At 51.7% G+C, this 22,109-nt stretch overlaps 4 protein-coding genes across 5 annotated transcripts; 2 read left to right on the top strand and 2 right to left on the bottom strand.

Moving 5' to 3' along the window:
- Positions 1-75: 75 nt before the first annotated feature.
- Positions 76-4,975, top strand: CREB3 (cAMP responsive element binding protein 3). 2 transcript variants are annotated; one of them, XM_055301903.1, is made up of 9 exons: positions 76-350; positions 551-698; positions 788-855; positions 970-1,059; positions 3,153-3,259; positions 3,376-3,444; positions 4,047-4,131; positions 4,227-4,311; positions 4,390-4,975. In XM_055301903.1, exons 1-9 carry the CDS (start codon positions 222-224, stop codon positions 4,704-4,706), a joined length of 1,098 nt encoding a protein of 365 aa, XP_055157878.1. In that variant the 5' UTR covers positions 76-221; the 3' UTR covers positions 4,707-4,975. The 2 variants fall into 2 exon arrangements, with proteins under 2 accessions (XP_055157878.1, XP_055157879.1); XM_055301904.1 differs by having other exon boundaries at positions 228-445.
- Positions 4,838-17,132, bottom strand: GBA2 (glucosylceramidase beta 2). Its single transcript, XM_055301494.1, is given in 20 exon segments — positions 4,838-5,431; positions 5,711-5,902; positions 6,008-6,123; positions 6,202-6,344; positions 6,494-6,600; positions 6,724-6,875; positions 6,978-7,085; positions 7,292-7,396; positions 7,627-7,799; positions 7,999-8,124; positions 8,213-8,366; positions 8,519-8,621; positions 8,852-9,091; positions 9,383-9,601; positions 11,737-11,831; positions 11,834-11,851; positions 12,151-12,242; positions 15,727-16,355; positions 16,445-16,643; positions 17,086-17,132. Coding segments are annotated over 20 exon segments (3,291 nt in total). The 3' UTR covers positions 4,838-5,158.
- Positions 16,658-20,392, top strand: RGP1 (RGP1 homolog, RAB6A GEF complex partner 1). Its single transcript, XM_055301902.1, is given in 10 exon segments — positions 16,658-16,796; positions 17,112-17,246; positions 17,623-17,693; positions 17,696-17,758; positions 18,051-18,134; positions 18,239-18,388; positions 18,664-18,810; positions 18,962-19,089; positions 19,300-19,489; positions 20,005-20,392. Coding segments are annotated over 9 exon segments (1,173 nt in total). The 5' UTR covers positions 16,658-16,796; positions 17,112-17,130; the 3' UTR covers positions 20,229-20,392.
- Positions 20,393-20,452: 60 nt separating this feature from the next.
- MSMP (microseminoprotein, prostate associated) lies at positions 20,453-21,467 on the bottom strand. The gene is made up of 3 exons (XM_055301905.1): positions 21,338-21,467; positions 21,004-21,112; positions 20,453-20,633 (listed from the first exon to the last, which is right to left on the bottom strand). The coding sequence occupies exons 1-3, from the start codon at positions 21,465-21,467 to the stop codon at positions 20,453-20,455; spliced, it is 420 nt and encodes a 139-aa protein (XP_055157880.1).
- Between the last annotated feature and the right edge of the window lie 642 nt (positions 21,468-22,109).

The following is a 22,109-nucleotide window of genomic DNA, read 5'->3' as shown; positions in this document are numbered from 1 at the left end:
AGACGCCCGAACTGCGCCCGAGTTCCCTTTTGGTCTCTAACCCTTCCTTTTTTTTCAGCCTGGGGCCGAGGCGGAGGCGGCCTCCCAGATTGCCCGCCCTCAGGGTGTGAGGAGGCCGCAGGGACGTCCCCTCTATTTGCATAGCTCCCGGGACGTGGCGCGCCGCGGCTAGGCCACTTCCGCGTCGGAGGGAACTCCAAATCCCGTGGTGCCTTGGGGGTATGCGCGTCACTTCCGTGGTGTTGGAAGTTGCGGAGAATCGGGTCTTGGGGCTGGTGCAATTTCAGAGCGACAGGTCCGGGCTTGCGGATAGGTCTCTCTGCTCTGTACATCTTTCCCGTTGTTATCCGGTATGGAGCTGGCGTTGGACTTGGGTGACCAGGACCTGCTGGACTTCCTGCTAGAGGAAAGCGGCGATTTGGGGGCCGGGCCGCCGCTTTCCGAGGTGGGTGGGGGCTGCGAGCCCGGGAGGCGCGGGGATCCCGGGAGAGCGTTCATGGGGTGGTGGGTAGTTGATAGGTCAAGGCTTGTTTATTTGAACCCTGTGCAGGCGTTGAGTGAATGGGAGGCAGAGGATTTCCTGAGTTCCGTGCTGAGTCCCCCAGCATCGTTGAACGTCCTTAGCTCCTCTGATTCCTGTCTCGTGCACCATGATCACACCTACTCTCTCTCACAACAGCATGTTTCCATAGATCTAGGTGAGTTTGAAATATGATGAGGAAGAAAGTGAGGTTTGAGGGGAGGAGAGGCTTCGTGGGTCCGGCTATTTATACTTTTCGTTTTGCAGATGGTGGGAGCTATGGAAAAGAAGAGGCCCAGACGACCCCACTGCAAGTGGAGGAGCCCGCAGAGCAGGTACTTGATTTATGGCGGGATCATTCCCACATTGCGCGGGTGGGGGCGGATTCCCCATTCCTTTCTGTCATCCCCTTGCAACTCTGCTGCCCACCTCCTGGTAACTAATGCCAGGAGATTGCTAGGCTGATACTGACAGATGAAGAGAAGAGGCTGTTGGAGAAGGAGGGGCTTACTCTGCATGGGACGCTTCCTCTTACTAAGGTAAGACTCCCATTGGTGGGAGTGAAGGCTGGAGGGGGGTGTTGTGGATCCCAAGTGTGTACTTCTAGTTAACTTTATGTCAGGAAGGACTGAGGTTAGAAAACTTGGCAAATTTGTTGGTAATAGGAAGCTGGAGCATGACGTTAATATGGTGGATGCAGAGGCAGATCCTGGTTTTGTGGGGCTCATACAAGTTTTGGTGTTTTCTTTGAGAAGAATTCAAAGTCATCGATGCAACATTAGTACAGGGTCTTGGAAAGGACTGTGCAAGCAAACTCATGGTAATCCACCTGTAGCTAAATGGTTAGAGTTCATCAAGGCTGGACTAAGTAATATAGTGAGAATAATTGTAAAATCCCAAGTTTTAAGTTTCAGGCAATGAATGGCAGCTTCACAAGCACAGTATTGTGGTACTGTTGTGAAACCAACACTACAGAAGGTTGAGAGAATTTTCTTAAAAGTACAAGATGGGTTAGTTTGAGATGACAAAGAAAGTGAGTGGGGTTTGAAGGCTGTATCAGTAGAGGTGTTGCCTCTAGAAGGGCAGTGACCATCTTCTTCTCCGTTATACTAGCTAGAGCACATCTCAGTGTCTAGTTTTGAACCCAGATCTTTGACAGATATTAAGAGGATGCAGTCCATCCCGAAGAGAGGTGAGAAGTTAATTTTTTTTTTTAAGATTTTACTTATTTATTCATGAGAGACACACAGAGAGAGGCAGAGACATAGGCAGAGGGAGAAGCAGGCTCTGTGCAGGGAGCCCGATGTGGGACTCGATCCTGGGACTCCAGGATCGTGCCCTGGGCTGAAGGGAGGTTCTAACCTGCTGAGCCACCCAGGCATCCCGAGAAGTTAAAATTTTTGCCCAGATCTTTTAACTCTGAAGAAATGTTGAATGGCTTAAATTAAAGACTGTTCATTCTGGGATCCCTGGGTGGCTCAGCAGTTTAGCACCTGCCTTCAGCCCAGAGTGTGATCCTGGAGACCCGGGATCGAGACCCACATCAGGCTCCCTGCGTGGAGCCTGCTTCTCTCACTGCCTGTGTCTCTGCCTCTCTCTCTCTCTCTCTCTCTGTGTCTCTCATGAATAAATAATAAGATCTTTAAAAAAAAAAAAACAAAAAAAACTTCATTCTATATGGTCTCAGAGATAGGTACCAGGTAAGTTCAATTGATAGAAATCATAGAGGCAGATGTCGGTTAGCTTAGGATAAGGAAAATTTTTTTTTTTTAAAGATTTTTTTTTTTAGGGATCCCTGGGTGGCGCAGCGGTTTGGCGCCTGCCTTTGGCCCAGGGCGGGATCCTGGAGACCCGGGATCGAGTCCTACGTCGGGCTCCCGGTGCATGGAGCCTGCTTCTCCCTCTGCCTGTGTCTCTGCCTCTCTCTCTCTCTCACTGTGTGCCTATCATAAATAAATAAATAAATAAATAAATAAATAAATAAATAAATAAATAAATTAAAAAAAATATTTTTTTAAAGGTTTATTTATTTTAAAGAGAGATTGTGCTTGTGCATGCAAGCAGCGGGTTGGGGCAGAAAGCGAGGGAGAGAGAATGAAAATCTCAAGTGGACTCCCTGCTAATCACAAAGCCCAACGCAGCACTCCATCCCATGATCCTGAGATCATGACCTGAGCTGAAGTCAAATCAGGAGTCAGACTCCTAACCAACTGAGCCACCCAGGTGCCCCAAGATTTTTTGTTTTGTTTTTATTTTTAAATATTTTATTTATTTATTCATGAGAGACACAGAGAGAGGCAGAGACATAGGCAGAAGGAGAAGCAGGCTCCCTGAGGTAGGCCTGATGTGGGACTTGATCCCAGGACCTGGGATCACGACCTGAACTGAAGGCAGACACTCAACCACTGAGCCACCTAGGTGCCCCAGTTTTGTTTTTTTAATTAATAAAATTGTTTAAAATGGTCTGGTTTGTGGGGGTATTAACTCCTGGCCTTCAGGCAGAAGCCAAGTGCCTATTGATCAGGGAAGCTGTATAAGGGATTCCTGCAGTGAGAAGATTGAACTTAGTTGCCTTCCAACTCTTTGGTCCAACATTCCTCTAATGAGACCGCTTTTTCTTGTCTTCTCTTAGATGGAGGAACAAGTTCTGACACGAGTGCGGAGGAAGATCCGAAACAAAAAATCTGCCCAGGAGAGCCGCAGGAAGAAGAAGGTGTATTTGGGAGGTTTAGAGAACAGGTACAGAAGGGAGAGGGACCTGGGGGTGGGGGTGTGGGGACAGAGGTAGTTGGAAGTGTTGGGGTTTTGAAGGAGGGGGATACAGGCCATATCCCCACATCCTATTATTCCCACAGGGTCTTGAAATATACAGCCCAGAACCTGGAGCTACAGAACAAAGTACAGCTCCTGGAAGAACAGAATTTGTAAGCAACTCTCTAACATTAGTCTCTTGTCCCTCCCGTTTTATGCTGTCTCACTCTTTCCCTTGCTCCACACTGGATTTCTCACTTGGCAGCTCCCACTTGCAAGGTCTGGTGCTTAGCCTTTAGTGGGTCTGATGCCAAAAAGCTCACAGTAATTGGGAACAAAATCACAAGTAACTAATAAGTAACAAGAAAGAGAAAGGAAGGAGTAAGAAAGACTCAGTGGGGCAGATAACATTTGATAGTAGATCAGAATCTGGGGTGGGGGTCAAGGTAGGGAGCACTCTGGGCAGAAGGAACACAGGTGTGTTGAGCTAGAAAGTGAATGTTGAATTCCTGGTGGGTTATGTGCGTGGCTGATCAGGCACTGTAGAACCCTTGAAGGTATTTGCAAAGGAGTTTTCAGGGCAGGACAGAAAGGTGTTTGTTTTAATGAGGAACTTCAAGCATTCTGTCCACAGAGAGGAAGAATCCATTTGCAAAAATAGGACAAAGAGCCAAAGAGAACTCAGTGCACAGATGGAGGGGTGGCCTTAACAGGGGGGTTTCATTGTATCTCTGGGTGCCAGACCAGGGACTGCTCCCTGTCCCCTCTCTTCTAGGTCCCTTCTGGACCAGCTGAGGAGACTCCAGGCCATGTTGATTCAGATATCAAACAAAACGAGCAGCAGCAGCACCTGTGTCTTGGTGAGGATGGTGATGGAAGGAGAGGTCCTTTTTTCAGGTGGCAGGGATAGGGTTGCAACCTAGAGCCCTTCTTCATTTTCTTTTTCCTTCTCCAGGTCCTACTGTTCTCCTTCTGTCTGCTCATTGTACCTGCTATGTACTCCTCTGACACAAGGGGGAGCCTGCCAGCTGAGCATGGAGGTGAGAGGATTGAGAATACCATTAGGGAAGGGATAGGCAGAAGCCAGGCTAGTCCTTGAGGGGTCTTTGTTTCCTTAGTGTTGTCCCGCCAGCTTCGTGCCCTCCCCAGTGAAGACCCCCACCAGCTGGAGCTGCCTGCCCTGCAGTCAGAGGTACCAAAGGACAGCTCAGACCAGGAGCTCCAGGCCCCTGGCAACTCTTGCAGCCCGCTCTACCACCTGCCTCAGGCTCCTGGTGCTGAGTCTCCCTTGAAATTGCCACTTCCTGTCCCTTCCTCAAAGTCCCCCTGTTCCTGTCCCCTCCTTCCCCTGCATGCAAATTTCACAAGAGATGGAGGATGGCTCCTTACACACAGCCCCACATCTGTTATCTTACAGGGCAGATATTCAGGCTAGATGTCCAGGTGGGGGGTGCGAAGCCAGAGCCCGGGGTTCCTAGTCTGTGTCCAAGTGAAAGGAGTGGGAGAGGGCTAACCTGTGAGCTCCTGTGTCAGGAAGCCTGAGAGTTCAAACACACCACACTTAACTGGCTTTCTGGGTCTTTTATTTGTACCCATGTAAGTCTACCACCCCATGAATGGGCCTGGGGGAATTCAACTGACCTCCTTGAACATTTCATGCAATGGGGGGATTGGGTATAGAGAGAAATAAATAAGTGATTCTGACTCTTGGGTCACCCTCAACCCCTCTTTACTGGCGCGATTTGGGTGGGAAAGGAAGGGGCCTGATTGTCTTGGTGGCTCAGGGTTGCAGGAGACTGGGTGGTTGGGGGGGGGCAGTGAAGAGGAAGAGGAAAAGCCAGGCTGGAGGCTGGGCTGTTAGAGCCTCCCTCCAAGACTGCTGAGAGCTCACTTTGGGTTTGCCATGGCTTCCTTTGGTCCAAGTTTAGGCCCTGTGCTTAGTTCTGTGCCATGTGTGGCTATTGGCCTGGAGGCTTTTTTCTGCTGCTGCTGCTGCAGGGCCAGCTGCATGGCCCAGATGCTCAGTGGCCGCATGTACGCCAATGAGCGGAACACCCGCTGCTGGCAGTATGCTTCAGGGGTCTGGAAGGCCAGGCCCAGGCGCTCCCACACAGTTCGGTAGCAGCCTTCAGCTGTCTGGAAGCCTTCCCAAGTCAGGCCCTGGAGGAAGAGATGTCAGCCACATTACTTGGCGATCTATGAATAGCTACTTCAGCCGGACAGATAGAGACAGTAGGGCCTCTGCCCTCTGACAGTTTCCAGCTAGTGGTAGAAAGAAACTTGATCCATAGGCAGAAGCCTGAAGGTAGGAAATGGAAGGCAGGCTGGGAAAAAAAGAGAGGCTTTCCAGATGGCTAAGGCTCTACAGAAGTTTGATGGCTGAGGAAGTTTGCCAGCTCAAGGTACAAATGGTAGAAAGATGGGAAGGGAGTGCCTTACCTCCTGGATCATGGTAGCTGCCAGTCCATAGACCACACCCACCCAGACTTCATCAGACTGGACGCTGGATCTGTCGGGGACACCATGGGGCTGCATCCCATTCACAGCCCCCATTGCTCCTCCTGCAAAGGCCCGGACGTTGAACTCAAAGATAGTTTGGAGAGCACAGACCACATGTCGGGTAGGAAATACCTGGGCGGGGGGGGGTAAAGGCAGAATCATGGTTTCCAAAATTTGCTTCTTACCTCCAGGAAAAACCCACCTTTCTCTTTGGCTCCTCCTCCTAGTCCTACTCACCTCAGTGTCTCCTTCTCCTAGACCACTGGCCCTCAGGAACCATTGGCCCGCACACTGGTCAGACATGATGCTACAGGACTGGGGCTGAGGGCTGCAATCATAGTTGTAGTAGCGGCCTAGGGTAGAGGAAGACAAAATAAGGCTCCCTGTGCCCCCGTAGCTGCCTTAAGACTCCTGAGGATCCTCCAACTCACCATTCCACAACAGTCTCTCATAGGCTTCTTGGCCCCGTCTAAGGATGGAAGAAAACTTATCTTGGACATCGTGTGCCTCACACAGAATAGCCATCTGGACCATCACAGCCACAGCTGCCAGCCACAGTCCTCCACAGTAAGCACTGATCAGGGACATGGGTTGGGGGTCAGACTGGCAGCTCCAGCCACTCCCATGCAATATAACAAGAAATGAGTCATTCTTCCTTGAGCCCACAATTCCTGGGTGCCTGGTTCCCCAACTCAGGCATCCTGTAAATCCCTACTCCCCAACCTGGGGCCTGTAGTGACCCATCCATCATAGGTCTGGTCTGCATAGCCTCCATTCTCAATGAGTCCATCTTGGTCCTTGTCAAACTTCATTTCAGACTCCATCACAGCCTAGAGAGGGACCAAGACACTGAAGACCTAGATAGATACTAAAGAGCAATAAGAGCCAGCTGGCCTTCCCCCAAACACCAGCCAGGCCCTTGGCACACTGGCCCCTGCACATGCATGTCTTACCAGACACACAGGCCACATGTCTCTCAGGAAGCCCTGGTCACCCGTCAGGTAATAGTCTCGATAAACCTGCAGCACAAACTTCAGATTTAGGTCCTTCCAGTCAGCTGTATCGTGGACCACGTACGCATTGACTCGGAGCCATGGCTCATCATCTGTGGGAGGCGAGGAAACCTGACTGATCTGCATTGGTGGGTAGAGGAGAGGGTGCAAAAGTTGAGGGAGGGAAGTGAACTCTGGGGTAGAAGGACTTTTACCTGGGTCCCCAATATCATGGGGGATGACGTTCCTCCTTTTCACAGGTGCCATTACCCCACTCATCAGGTATTGTCGCCGTGTCAGGTCCTCCCTGAGTGTGGCCACAGCTAGGGGAGCAGACACATAAGTGGGAGGGGGCAGGGAATGGGCAGACTTAAGGTGGAGCGCAGAATGGTGTTTATAACTCTAGAGGGGAACTGTAGGCAGGATGCAGGTATGTTGGGTGGAGAGGAAGGAGAAAATCCAAGGGAGCACAAGGATTCAGGGGTGTGGGGGGCTAAGAGGGCAGAAGGGGCACAAAAGGGACCCTCACCCATATCATACTGCAGGCTGAGCTCGAGTTTGGGCCAGAGCATGACGAGGGCAAAGGAAGCGTAAAAGTGGACATCATATGTGTTGTACATGCGATATTCCTGGCCTGGAGGCAGGAGAGAGACATACTTGCCAAAATTCCCGCTTCCCTTTCAATGTCTCTAGCTTGTCCTTGAGTTGGGGATGGGGGCACTGGCATACTCCACACCTGCCACTTACCCTCTTATCCCAACGATCCCCTGGGGTAGGCAAAACCCACTATCCTGCCTTGTGGTAGGGCACCTACTGGACTCATGGATACGGCCTGCTGTGTTGCAGCCCACCAGCAGCCCGTACCTTCAAGGTAGCCAAATCGACCATATTCCCGGAGGATGGGGCGGAGCTGACACATGCTCTCCACCAGCTCCTCTGGTAGGGAGTCCTCGGGAACTTCCAGCCATACTGTGCCTCCATCAGCCAGGAAGTATAGTTCATTGAACAGTGCAGATTTGTACCAGGCAGGCAAGGATCTGGGGAGCCAGGAGGTTGGAATGGTCTAATGAGTGTAGACTTCCCAGGAAAGAAAGGATTCTGGAGTTCTGCAGAATGAGGGCATCAAGTGAATCCCACCCCAACTCTGTTGATTGTGGTGGGTGGAAACTGAACCAAGGAGTCCCAACTGGAGTGTGAGTGCCCGGGAGAAAGGCAAGAGACTGGCCCCACTGGCACCTGTCGTCCAATACTGGGCTCTGCCAAGCTGAGATCTTCTCTTCCCAGTCTATGTACTGGCATAGAGCATAGTGGCTAAGAGCAGGTGCTGCATTACCATCGCGGCCAAAGAACCTCGTGTACCGCCTGGGATGGAAAGAAAGAGGAATGAGTACCTAGGTTCCAGATCAGAGCTCTAGCATCTGGGATCCCTGTAGTCTCTTGGCCCGTTCACCTGTAGTAGACCTGGCCCTTAGCTCCAAACATGATTCTGGGCATATCCCAAGCCAGTGAGAACTCCAGGCGGCACTGGCCTCGAGGTGGCAGCTTTCCTGTAACACACACAGCCCCAGCGATGCCTGCTCCTTTCTGCGAGGGGGTGCTTCGACCTGAGAGAAGTACAAGAGAAATTGGCACAGGCATCCCCTTCTGCCCCAGGGATCCCTAATAATGGGAAATTCATTGCCAGGTGTGTCACCCTTCCTCCCAAGACAGGGATAGCCTCTATTCCCACCACCTCCCTATCAAATCCCATCATTACCAGCAGGGGAGTCCAGCTGTCCATCTTGAAGCAGATCTTGCCACACCTGCTGCCCAGTGCTGTCAGGGTCAAAGGCTGTGATATGGGTTACCGTGGTATCCGCCTGTCAAGGGGCCAAAGACTGAGGAGAAGCTCCACAAATATGCTGGCTTTGGGCTAACTCTCCAGTTCCCATTATAATTCCTACCTCCAAGTGCCAGAGGCTTAAGGGCTACAGTGAGGATGGGACTCAGGAATTGAGGAAACGAAGAGACTGCAGCAGGATGGGGTGGGCTCAGGGCTGGCTGAGGGTCGGGGTTTGGGGGTTAAGGCCTAGGGCAGGCTCTGACGTACCGTGAGTCGTGCAGCCACAGCCATCGTGTAGGGATTCGGAAGGGCTGGATGATGGAGCAGCAGCCCCTGTACCGTCTCTCCATCACGCTCCAGACAGAAGGGCTCATTCCACAATCCCCCTATGGCGTCATCCCCACCCCCTAGTCCATTCCGCATGGAGAACATGATGGACACATCCAGGGCTTCATCCCCTTCATTTTCCACATCCCACACAAAGACTCCTACAGGCAGGCTGCTGTCCTGGGATCAAAAGATCAGACTCAGATGGTCCTGTGTAGCCCCTCTTGGCCCCACTCCTCCACACTGAGGACCTGGCTCAAATACTAACCCCTGTCCCCAGTAGACTCTCTTTTGTTTCCCCTCATATCTCCCCCTTTTCCCAGGCAGGCTGTCTTACCACTGAGTGGAGGTCCCAGAAAACCAGCATGATGTCATGTTCCTGTCCCCATTGTTTCACAGATTGTGGAGTTTCCAACAGAGACAGGTCTTAGGGAAGGGAGGGCAATGGAGGAAACACAGTGGGAGCCTCACCTGGTAGTCATGGGGTAAGATGGGTGTGATCTGGCGACAGGTGAGGGTGACATTCTGGCCAGGAAGCTGATAGACAGTCCAGGCTCGGGGATAGAGGGCGTGGTAGAATGCAAAGTACCCACACAGGCCCCAGTTCCAGCTGCGTAGGACACTTGGGCGCTCCACAGACAGGACTTGCTGGTACACAGTCTTTCCCTCCCGACGCAAGCATACTGTGAACTAAACCAAGAGGCAGATGGGCCGGAATGGGGTGACCACAGGCACTTCAAACCAATCTCCCGTCCCTTTTCAGAGCCTACAGGGGTTATCATTGCGCCACAGCCTCGCTCGTCCGCCAGGCCCCTCTCCCACACTGTGAGTCACCATCAGGTCCTGCCTCCTCTTCCTCCTCCTCCTCTCCCTGGCTTCCCCTCTCTTCTTACTGTGGTGGTCTTCGTGCCCTCACCATTTCTGCTTTTATGCTCTGCCTCTTCCCATCTGGTAGCAGAGTGATCTTTCTTACAGACAAATCAAGATATGCTAGTCTGTGTTTATGTTTCAGTGACTCCCCATGGCCCTCAGGCTAAAGTCTCAAGTCTTCTACCTGGCTTTCAAGGCCCTTCTGGATCTGGCCTCTCCCTGCCCATCAGACTCATTACTTGTTTGAATACTTATATTCTGGTCATGTCATATACTTGCTGTTCCTTGAACACACACTGTTTTCTCCTCCATGTCTTTACTCCTGCTCACTCTCCATCTGGTGAAACCTCTCATCCTTCAAAGTCTAGGTCAAATGGCATCTCCTCTCCTGGAGCAGTGAGTCATTCTCCTGTCTGTCCCCCTACCTCTCTAGTCTAGCATGTTATAATGTTTTTGTTTACATTCTGACTCCCTGGCTGCTCTATGGGTTCTTTGAGGGCAAGGTCCTCCCCAATTTAATGAGGCCTGCCCTCTACCACGACTCTACCACTAGAATTGGGCACAGTTGGCATGTGTAGGGAGAGAATGGGCGAAGTCTAGAGCAGTGGCCCTTTTTTCTCAGTGTACTATCTATCCCTCTCATTTTGTCTCTTATGTGGTCTCACAGTCTCCATTTTCTCAAAGTCCTATTCCTCTAATACAAACTTAAGCTTTTGGAGGATAGGGGCTATGAAAGCTTAATATCTCTTCCCTTGCTTCAGTGTATGCCTGATATTTTTTTATGTATGTACAGAATAATTTTTTACATTGTTGGAATGGTAGATAATGGTTAAGACCATGGGCTTTTAACCACATTGAGAGCTGGTTCTGAATCCCAATGCTTCCATTTGCCAACCACATGACCTTGAGCATGTTACTAGATCTTGTTGGATCTGTTTCCTCATCTATAAAATTGGCATAATAATGGTACTTACCTTGTAGGAACTGTCTTTAAATCTTAAATATCACACAAAAATGCATAGTACAATCTCTAGCACATGTTAAGCATGCAATAATTACTTTAACTCTAGAGTCACGATTCTGGAAGGCACTTCCCCTCAGGATACCTAATGGATGAGCCAGAGAGGAAGCTTGGGGCACTGGGCAGGGCTGGTAAACCTGAACTAGGAAGGGCATTGTCATTAATTGGACTCAAGGTCTGCTAGTCATTTTTTCTTTGAAGATGAGCTGAAAGCTGGAGGCATCTCTCAGACAGGAAATGGGAACGTGGCTGACACCTCCACCTGTGAGGTCGCTAGAGAGATGATGAAAGGTAGACCATGTGACTCTGGCAATCGAGGGCCCATGTGTGATGAAGGGACAAGGGAAAAGAAGTAAAGCTTCAGAAAAGGGAAAAAGGCTAGAGATCTATGCTGGGGAGAAGAGGGGCTTCCCAGGCCCTCAGCCAGGGATACCTCCAGAGGAGTGGTCACCAGCAGAGGAGCTGATCTCTAGCTAAGGCTGGCAAATCAGGGTGAACAGTGGGTACTCTACACACCTCCCCCCCCCCCCCCCCGATGTATTTAGAGACTTTGGGCTTTTTTTCCCTTCTGTCTTACTACATGTTCTTTTAACCAGGTTATATGATCTAGAAATTCCCTGCACCCTCTGTGGCTGGGTACTGGCAAAGCTAGTGGAGCTGGGGAGTGAAGGACATAGGAGGCATTTAGTAGAGAAATGGAGGGCACAGGGGTGTTGGGGCTGTTTATGCTTTTGAGAAATGTGTGCTCTTGGAGTATCTCATTCCTAGTACATCCTGGCACAAGGGTGGGCACCTGGAAAGCATCTTAAATATACTTATAGGAATGAATCATGTGCACAGGAGCATATCTAACTTCTACATCCTACATGGGCCAAGAGGCTCTTCCTGGCCTGGGGTACTGTTCTGGACCTGTCCCCCACCTACTGGTTCTTACCTGGTCAGCGATGACTGTCCGGTGCTGGTACATTCCAGGATTAAGCTGCCAACGACAGAACTGGCCTCTCCAGCCTCGGGTGATAGTGCCTCCCCGATGCCACCCAAAGGACAACCTAGAGGTAGAATCAGGATGGTTAGTGGGGCATGGGGAGAGGAAAAGAAGCCCATTATTCACTTTCTAGGCTATAAAGATGAGTTTCTCAAAAAAAGCAGGGATAGCAGATCAACACATTATACACTTTAAACTTACACAATGTTTGGTATCAATTATATCTCAGTAAAGCTAGGGAAAGAAAACCCTAGGGGATAGGGCAGTTCACTGTGGGTAAGCTAGAAGCCTCTTTGCTTAGCTCTGCAGCAGACCCAGAGTCTGGGCCCTTTCTGTGCAGAGCAGAGCTGGGGTGAGGCTCACCATAGATCTGTCTCAGAGGTACACAATTGATGAGGTCGATGAAAGGTGTCTTCTTCTCTACCTGGGTTTTCCGGTACCACCACTGCAAGTACCTGAGGAGCAAGAGGCAGTGTGAGTGGAAGGGGCAGTGGGCCATACCTCCCAGGCTGCCATCACCTGCCTTTCTCCAGGTACCCAGTTGTAACTTCCCATTAAATGTCTGCAGTGGACCCATTCCCTTCCCCTCCAAATCTCTCCTCCTCTCTACTTCTCTAGGGTTCAGGGTCCCCTCCTCTTCCCAGCTCACAGCATGAGACCATCTTTGTTTCTCCTCTCTATTCTCAGGAGCTTTCTTCCCCCCCCCCCCCCAGGAGCTTTCTGACCTTGCCTCACCCCTAACTGCACTGCCACTACTTAAGGTTAGCCTAGGAGTTTTTGTCTGATGTGCTGAAAAGAGCCAGTTTTGGTTTCCCGACTACCCCCCGCCCCCATAGGCCCAGTCCTCTGGAATAATTTTTTTCTTTTTAAAATTATTATTTTTCTTCCTAACTGTGGAAGGTGAAAATCTATAGAATGTACCAGATGGAAGGAAAAAAATCCCACCCATAGACAACCAGTGTTTATATTTTGGGGCATATCCTTTTTTTTTTTTTTTAATTTATTCATGAGAGAGAGAGAAGAGAGAGAGAGAGAGAGAGAGAGAGAGAGAGGCAGAGGAAGAAGCAGGCTCCATGCAGGGAGGATGTGGGACTTGATCCGGGACTCCAAGATCACACTCCAGCCCCAAACTGCTAAGCCACGCAGGTGTCCCAGGGGCATATCCTTTTAAATCTTTTTTAAAAGTTCAGCATTTAGGGGATCCCTGGGTGGCGCAGCGGTTTGGCGCCTGCCTTTGGCCCAGGGCGCGATCCTGGAGACCCGGGATCGAATCCCACGTCGGGCTCCCGGTGCATGGAGCCTGCTTCTCCCTCTGCCTGTGTCTCTGCCTCTCTCTCTCTCTGTGTGACTATCATAAATAAATTAAAAAAAAAAAAAGTTCAGCATTTAAACTAAGCTTTCTGAGTCTACTCTCTCATAATAGTCTAGTAAAAATCTAAAAAATCCCTAAATTTTCCTGGTCTTGTCACAGCTTTGTGTCTAATAGGCAAATGATTCTGGTTGGAATTCAAGGCTCTGACACATCTGTTTCAGCCTAACTTCTAATCTTAAATCCTACAAATTCCCATTCAGAATGGATCCTTGATAAGCAACCCTTGCCCCACCAGACTCCCAATTTCACTCTCCTCCCTGCCCAGCCATTGTATACCCATTGTTCAAGCATACCACTTGTAACCATGTGTTTGGGGTAAGTAATTCCTCTGAGCCTCAGTTTCCTTGTCTACAAAATAGGGTACCTCCTGTCCTACCTACTTCATGGAATGGTTGAAAGAGCAAATAACATAATAGATAGGAAAGCCATAAGGTGGAGTATCTGTCTTGGGTATGATCGTTCCTTGTACATACACTATCTGAACTCCCAATCAGACACTGTCTTGTTATTTCAGTGTTCCTCACAGGAATCTGACATACTTTCAAATTCCTTGGGGAAAGGGATATTGACAAAGACTAGTTGGTTACCCATAGCTTCAAGCACAGGGCAGGGCACATGGTGTGTATTTAGTAAATATTTGCTGAATTTACCAGGGAGCGCACAAACAATGAAGCACTAGACAGATGAACATGAAGGGGAGCAAGGGGGGGGGGAATGTGATTACAGAATAGGAAGGGTACATTCTAGGAGCAGGGAGAGGAGGAGGGAAGGCAAAGGATGAGATGATGAAAAGGCAGAAGGTCCACTCTGCCAGCTTAGAGGAAACTGGACTTTGAAACTAGAGGCCAGAAAGAATTGAGGATAGGAGGGAGGGTGCAGCGGGGATTAGGGCAGTGAGGGAGAAATGCAAGATATGGAGATAGGCAGAACAAAGGAGTATCTGGCACAGAACAAGCACTCAGTAAATACTTATTGAATGGACTCTAGCTGGAAGGGAGAGCAATCAAAATTGAGTTCTTCCCACAGTGAGGCCAAGGGAACTCTGGCTTGCTGCAACTCCTGGTTAGAGTACCCCCAGTCTGGCATCCTCTTAGGGTCACCTCTCATTCCCTTAATTTAGCAGCTGGCCATTCCTGATCTATATGGCCTTCTCCATAATGCCAGTCCCAATTGGAGAATTATCATTCAGAATTGATCCTTGTCTTACCCCAGCCTTCTCCTCAATGCAGGACTGCACCCCATTCTAAAAGCCCTGTGTCCGTGATAACCTTGTCCTGGTATGTGGACCCAAGGTCCAGGGGGCTGAGCACAGCTTCAGGCCTCTGACTCAGTTCATACTTAGGGGCTGAGGAGTTAGAATGCCAACTTGTTCTTGATCTTAGTGTCCCTACCACATGCACCCAGTGTGCTTCTCTCAGCACTCTAGCCCTCGATCTTATTTTGACCCATAAGCTTTGGGGGTCAAAGTTAGGCTGAGTCAGTTGCTGAAGTAGCCTGGAGGGATGATTGTTCTCTGGTACAGGCCACCCACAGGAACTAGCAAAGGAGCCAGATACCCAGGCAGTACCAAGCCCTTCCCACTACTTAGGGCTGGGGTTAATGGGCTACCCAACCCAACCCTATAGCACTGACTGAAAGGGAAGGATCTCCTGCTTCAGAGGCTGTTAGGCTGGGTTTTCCAACCTTTATACTTCCATCTCCAGCTGTGTTTACAGTATGGATTGACTAAGGATGACCTCAGGGTGATGCTTTCTGTCCTCATATCCACCTGTTCCTGTTAATAGATCTTGGTTCCTCATCATCAGCTTTTGAATTCAGAGGAGATCTGTAGGGATCTAAAGGACTTCTACAGCTCAGGGTAAGCACTTGGGGGTGTCTGTAACCCTTGGGGGAAAGGGCATCAGCAAAGGCTCTAAAAGACTATATTACTGAGAGCTCTGGGGACACTTATGGCAGTGCCTCTCTGACCAGAGGTCTTTGTTTTTATATCAGGGATTGTTTATCCCAGAATAGGGTGAATAGCACCTCTCACACCCTCTCCTTAGGGTGAAAGCAGGCAGGCTGTCACTCATTTGCTGGAGCTAAAGCTTGGGAGGAAAGAAAGAATGTAGTGTGCCTAAATGAGACAGAAGGAGTACCCCAATTGCTCAGGGGAATCAGGGTTGAGAACTTCCCACTCCCGAATAAAACAACATTGTGTCAGTACCAAAGCAGCCAGACTATCCTTTCCCACCTTGCCACAAAGTATAGCAAATGCCAAAGGGTGTCTTTTGGAAAAGAGGGAGTATGTGAGAGGTCAGAGGCAGGGCTGACCACAGGGCCAGATGTTCCTGTTCTTTCCTACTAGGAAGATAAGGTACTGGGAGAAAGGGGGCTGCAGAGGTGTGACCTGGTCTCAACCCCCAAAACCACAGGCTTAGAATATGTTGGGGGTGGGAGGCCACTTGACTGGGACAAAGCACTCAACTGCTTTCTCACCCTTTCTGAAAGTCTTGTTGACTCTGCTGAAAGTCTTGTGCTGGAACAAAGTGAAACCTAAGGTACCCTAGGCAATGGGATCTACTCACCGCAAGCCCATGCCCAGATGCTTTATCAGGTTGCTTAGGGAGACGTTGTTGGCATTAAAGGGTTTCCTCTTCTCTGCAAACTCATGAGCCAGGCAGATGCGCCAGCCAAAGGGAGGCACCTGGTAGCCCTTCGCTTTACCTTCGTAAGAAGCCATCAGTTGCCCAGAGTCCTCTGGATTGCTGTAGCCCGGTTCACTTTGGGGTCGCTTGTCCTCAGGGCTCTCCAAGTCTGTAACCTGCCCAGCCTCAGTGTCTCCAGCATCTTCAGGGCAATCAACCTGTGGATCCCCTTTGGCACACCTCGTCTGCTCCGAGGCTGGGACTCCAGTTCCCATCATCCCTGGATCCTGAGTCTCCACGGCCTCGGTGATCCCGGGTCCCAAGTCTTCTGGAACAAAATACCTCGCCAGCCAAGTCCAGATGCGGGTGACTGTGGTTGTTAGGTGTCGTCTCGGAGGACCGGGCGCTGGGGAAAGCCGAGGTGAGCTAGTGTCTCTGTGGAGCCGGGGAGCTCCTGCTGCAGCGGCGTCGGCGGCGACAGCAATGAAGCCGCCTCGGGCTCCCCCTCGGTTGTCTCTCTGGGTCCTGGGAGGGAAGGGTCGGGCCTCGTCGTCATTGGGCCGCGGTGATTAGTTTGCCGGGCCAAAGAGCGACTGAGCCCGCGGAAAGGGGAGGAGCCCCGGGGGCCAGCCCGCGAGGAACCGCCCCCGGAACCGGCCTGGGAACTCGCGGCCGCCTCAGCCCGGTTCCCGGGCCGTGGCGCCAGCCCCGCCCCCGGGGAGGGCGCCGGGTCCTGCCGGTTGGCGTCTGGGACAGCGCCTGCGCCCGGGTGCCAGCCCGTGGGAAGGTGACCCAGGCGGCGGGACTGCCCGAGCCCCTTCCGGTCCGGCCGGGCGGGCGCTTCCGGCCGGAAGGCGCTGGGTCGGGAAGGGGGAGGCCGCAGGGAAGTCCCGCCTCCGCCGCGGACGCTGCCACGCACTTGGCCGGTCCCGGAGGGGCGGGCAGGTGAGGCCTCGCCGTGCCGAGACCCGGTTTTGGACCGTGCGAGGTGCCGGGGCGAGGGGCACGAGGTGACGGGCTGCCGTGGCCTTGGGCCGGGACCTGGGACCTGGAGGGAGGGGGGCGGAGGCCGGTTTGGAGGTTCCGGAGGGTGAAGGGACTAACTTGGCGCCGAGAGGGGTGGGGGTCCGGGACCCCGAGCGACGTCCGCCCCCTGGGAGATAGCTGCCACCCGTCCTTCCCATCCGCCCCCCGCATCCCCATCCTGGTGCCTCCCTCAGACGCCGTGGCGGTGACCGCTGGTCTCCGTCCTCGCCCCCAGGCTCGCCGCATGCGCCCCCTCCTTGCCATGGTACTGACCTCTGACCCCTCCGGTTTCCTTCTAGATCTGATTCCGGAGCTGCCATGATTGAAGTGGTGGCAGAGTTGAGCCGAGGTCCCGTGTTTCTGGCAGGGGAGGCGCTGGAGTGTGTAGTGACGGTCACCAACCCTCTGCCCCCCACCGCCACTTCTGCATCCAGGTGCGGAGGCAGATACTGAAGAAGGTGGTTCTTCTGGGAGGAAGCCTGGTACCCATAGAGCTAAGCCTGAGCGCAGGCTGTCCTGTAGCTACACCACCACCTTCTTGCTCATTGTGTTGTCATTGTAGGAAAGGGCTGTTTAACAGATGTGGTTGACAGAGCCCTCCACACTCCCTTCCCCCGTCCTCCCCCATTCCCACTCTCACCCACAGTATACATCTCTGTTTAATGGTCTCTCTTTGGGGGTCTAGAGTCTCTGATTCCTAGGACAGCCGCCTCACCGTGTTGGTCTTCCCAGACAGGGGGTTAGGGAGCTGGGGAAAGTATTTGTGAGGTCAGGAACTCCCTCTGATGCCTTCTTTTCCTCCTCCCACAGTGAGGCTCTAGCCTGGGCCAGTGCCCAAATCCACTGTCAGTTCCATGCCAGTGAGAGTCGAGTAGTATTACCTCCCCTGACTCCAGTCAGCCAGATGTCCAGCCTGAGAGCCAGACTGTCTTTCTACCACACCGAGGTTAGAGATGGGCCCTTGCTTTTGGAAGGGGGTGGAGTCATTGTCACCTGAGAGTGAATGAATTTGTTAAATTGTTCTAGTGGGTCCTTATAGTCTTTGTCATATTGGGGATGTGGGGGAATGTAATTGTTGCTTTGGGGGCATAAGACTGTTCCTATCTTACAATAAGAAAAGAGTGGTAGCTTAATTTGGGCTAAGCTTTGTTGGCAATGCTTACTGCCCCCACTTGCTGTGCTAGCTTATCCAGTACTGTACAAGGGGGGTCATTAAATTACAGTCTTTCTTCTTTCAGGTGAGAGAGGTCAGTGTATCCTTTCCACTCCACCAAAAATCCTTTTCTGTGATCTGAGGCTAGATCCTGGAGAGTCCAAATCATGTGAGTGATTGCCTCCTCCCCACCCCTGGATTGCCTTGTAAGGCTCCTGGAGGGAGGACTTCTCTGGCTGCCTCTGGCTGTCCTGACTACTACTTCCCAACCAGACTCCTACAGTGAAGTGCTGCCCATAGAGGGACCACCCTCCTTTCGGGGTCAGTCAGTCAAGTATGTCTACAAACTGACCATTGGCTGCCAGCGTGTCAACTCACCCATCACTTTACTCAGGGTTCCTCTGAGGGTCCTTGTGCTGACCGGTAAGTAAGGATTTCTGGGGGGAAAGGCTGGGGAAGAGCCTCACCAAAGCAGAAATGATCTGTAGAGGTTCTTGTGAGGGGGACTGGAGGGCAGCTTCTATGTTTTAGTAAAGGTGTGAGGGGTTTGGGGAGGGGAGGGTTCTGGAGAATCGGTTAAGATGTGTACCTGGGTCATGGCTCTCATTATCTTTAGTCTTCACAGATTGGAATCTAAAACCCTAACCTCTACTGTCTCTACCCTCCTAGCACCACCTTTCCACTCATTCTCTCTGTAGGCCTTCAAGATGTCCGGTTTCCCCAGGATGAGGCTGTAGCCCCATCTAGTCCATTCTTGGAAGAGGATGAAGGTGGAAAGAAGGATTCATGGCTAGCTGAGCTGGCTGGGGAGCGCCTCATGGCTGCCACATCCTGCCGCAGCCTCCGTGAGAATCCTTTCACAATTGCCACCCTCCCACCTCCCCATAGTATTACAGATTTTCCTAATTGCCACATACTTCTGAGGATTCACTGGTATCCCACAGCCCTGGTACTCCCCAGTGTGACTCCCAGCTTATAGTCTCCCATTCTCCCCAGATCTATACAATATCAGTGATGGCCGAGGAAAAGTTGGGACATTTGGCATCTTCAAATCTGTATACAGACTCGGCGAGGATGTGGTGGGGACCTTAAACCTAGGGGAAGGAACTGTAGCTTGTTTGCAGGTGAGGAGGCAAGGGGCCTTTGGGGTGTTGGGCCTGGGGGGCTAGGGAAGAAGGAAAAGGACCTGCATGAAGAAGGGTGGTATGTAGAAGTGAATCGTGTGGTCACCCAGATCCCTTTTGGTAAAATAGCTTGAGGTTGGGCTCAAGCTTTGCATCTAGAGTCTGTGCTTCCCAGTGCCTGCTAGCACCCACTTCTTTTCTTGCTCCCAGTTTTCAGTAAGCTTACAGACCGAGGAGCGTGTACAGCCTGAGTATCAGAGGCGCCGCAGGACGGGGGGTGTCCCCTCTGTGTCTCATGTGACTCATGCCCGGCACCAGGAGTCCTGCCTGCATACAACCAGAACCAGCTTCTCCCTTCCCATTCCTCTCAGCTCCACCCCGGGCTTCTGCACAGCCATTGGTGAGACCCTGACCCTAATTGGAGGAGGGAAGAGAGCAAAATGCCCCATTTCCATAGAATGTCATGGGGCCTGGGTCCTGATTCCTAGCGAACTCCTGGACATACCCGCACCCAGCCTCTGACCCTTAATACCTTCTCAGACTGTCAACCTGCTTCCTAGATGCACCGACTCTTAAACTCTTAAGAGCTTTGCAGGTGTCCTTCCTTACCCCTACTCACTGAGATCTTATGTACATCAATCTCTGATTCCCCAGCATGTTTACTTCCAGCTATCAACTTTTGACTGTCTCACACTATGGTTATTGTTGCTATCCTGCTATCCTGATTGTCACATTTCTAGTTAACAGATTTCTTTAGGGAAACCGCTGATCCTAACCCAGTGACTTCTCCTTCTCTTTCTGATTACTGTGTTTTGTGTGTGTGTATGTTTTTTTTCTCATTCACTAACCACATCCTGCATTGGTTTCTACTCCTGGCGTCTAATGCCTCTACCTTTATCTTTTCTTCCCCCACAGTGTCCCTGAAGTGGCGACTGCATTTTGAATTTGTAACATCTCGAGAACCCGATTTGGTGCTCCTCCCTCCTTTGGAGCAGCCCGAGCCTGTGACCTGGACAGGGCCTGAGCAAGTGCCCGTAGACACCTTCAGCTGGGACCTCCCCATCAAGGTGCTGCCCACAAGTCCTACCCTGGCCTCATATGCAGCCCCAGGTCCCAGCACCAGCACCATAACCATCTGAAACTTGCACCATGATATTGCCTTTCTTCAGGATCCTGAGAACCCAGCACCTGGACTCTAGTAGGGCCCGTTTTTCCCACGCGAGGTCCAATGACATGGACAGTGAGAGGCAGGCTTTCAGCTGTGGCATTAATTTATTTATTCAGAATAAATTGGCAGCTGCTAGTGGTTTCCCTGGGAGTGGCAGTAGCAGTGGGCAGTTAGCAGGAGGGTGATCAGTTGAGTTTAGCTGGAGTGGGGAGCCGGAGCCCCAGGAGCAGGGGTGTTAGCTGAGCCCCATTCTGGGTCGGGCCCTCCCCCTTTGCAGGGTAGCCGAGGATCAGATTTTTGCACCAGGGAGAACTGGCAGGTTCCTGCTTCCTGACGCACCTCACACCCCGCAGGGAAGTCAATGGGATGCTGGGACCTGGGGAACCGAAGAATGGGACAGGAATCAGCACAGTGAAGGGCCACCTTTACCCCTGCCCCACACTCCTCTCCGTCGGCATTCCTCCCATATCTTTAGTGCCCTCTTAGTCCCCCTAACTAAGCTCTTGCCTACCATACTTGGATTTTTTCATTTCATAGCAGAAATATTTTTCCTCTAGACCCACCCCTATGTCCCTCACTTTGTAGCCTGCAGCCTGATCTCTCAGCTCTTGGTGGTACCTTCAGGCGGGGCCAGCTTCATACCTCTATTCTGTTCATTCCCACATCACAGCCATCTGGTTACCCCTTGGCTGTCCCTAAGTCACTCATGTCAGAGCCATTCTCTCTGGCCATCTTTGGTCACTCACGTGTCACAGCAGCCCACACCAACGGGATGCAGACAGGTACAATGGAAGCAGTCCTTGCGGAGCCAAGACTCACCCAGGCTAAAATATTTCCCTTCATAGTGGCAGGGGGCTAGGGAAGAACAGGAGATGTTAGTGTGTTGGGGAGCGGTGGTGGCAGACAGAAACGCTTGTGGTCTAGAGTGAGAGAAAATAAGTGCCTCTCACTCCCTTATTTAGTCTCTCCCATTTCTGAGCTGGAGGGAGTCTGGGTATTCCAGTAGATGATCACCTCTAAGCCCCCCTCATCCCAGCTCCCTCTGTCCTTGTTCCTTCCTGATGCCTCCCCCAGCTTTACCTTGAGCTTGGAAGTAGCACTTGCTGTGGACTCCTGGCTGCTGGAGGAGCAGAGAGATCACCAAGCATATCATCCCCCAGCTTCCCAGGACCCCCTTCGCCTGTCCAGCCCAGAGCATCCTTAGGGTCATTCCTGCAGCACAGGCCTCACGGTCCCTTCTTGGCCTCTGTTCAGGCTACTCTGGTCTTGTCTCTTTGGCTTTTCTTTGTTTTTTTCCTTGGGTCTTAGTTTCTGTCTTTCTCCCTTGGGCTCCTGTCTCACACCATCTCCGTGCCCTCTGCTCTCACAGGCTTGGGGATGTTTATAAAGTGAGGACCCTGGCCCCCTGCTGAGTAGAGCTGGAAAAGCTGTAACTCTGTTTCCTGAGGTGAGGGCAGGAAAACAAGAGGTCTAGCTTTTAACAAGCTGTGAGAGCTGATTCATGCCCCGGCACAGCTAGCGGGAGGGAGGTGGCCATGGAAGGGGCACTGGACTGGGCACTTCCCCAGCAAGGAGGTGGGAGGGGTGAGGGCCCCCAGGTGGTCCCCACATCTCTTCCCTGACCTGGAGAGAAGGAAGCATTCCACCCTGCCCCCAACACACACGCACACACACACACACACACACACACACACACACACACACACACTCCAGGGGTGTGTGTGTGTGCTGGGATCCTTGCCTGGACCGGAGGGAGGCATTTCCTGGGGATGGCTAATCCTGTGCCCCAGCCAAACCAAGGAGCTGCAGTAGGGTGCGACGGCCAGAGGCTCCAGGAGAGCGAACAGGCACC

The sequence above is a fragment of the Nyctereutes procyonoides genome, unplaced genomic scaffold, assembly GCF_905146905.1.
Source record: "Nyctereutes procyonoides isolate TBG_1078 unplaced genomic scaffold, NYPRO_anot_genome, whole genome shotgun sequence".
Lineage (NCBI taxonomy): Eukaryota > Metazoa > Chordata > Mammalia > Carnivora > Canidae > Nyctereutes > Nyctereutes procyonoides.
Note: the sequence above shows the minus strand (reverse complement) of the source record. Positions and strands in the feature narration are given on the sequence as shown.

Excerpts from the sequence above, each read along its gene's own strand:
- MSMP (XM_055301905.1), bottom strand. The coding sequence starts at position 21,467 with ATGACCCTAAGGATGCTCTGGGCTGGACAGGCGAAGGGGGTCCTGGGA. Across the intron at positions 21,113-21,337 it reads GTGCTACTTCCAAGCTCAAG|CCCCCTGCCACTATGAAGGG; the intron begins GTAAAGCTGGGG and ends GTTCTTCCCTAG. Across the intron at positions 20,634-21,003 it reads GGTGTGGGCTGCTGTGACAC|GTCCCAGCATCCCATTGACT; the intron begins GTGAGTGACCAA and ends TCGGTTCCCCAG.
- CREB3 (XM_055301903.1), top strand. The coding sequence starts at position 222 with ATGCGCGTCACTTCCGTGGTGTTGGAAGTTGCGGAGAATCGGGTCTTG. Across the intron at positions 351-550 it reads ATCTTTCCCGTTGTTATCCG|GCGTTGAGTGAATGGGAGGC; the intron begins GTATGGAGCTGG and ends AACCCTGTGCAG. Across the intron at positions 699-787 it reads GCATGTTTCCATAGATCTAG|ATGGTGGGAGCTATGGAAAA; the intron begins GTGAGTTTGAAA and ends TTCGTTTTGCAG.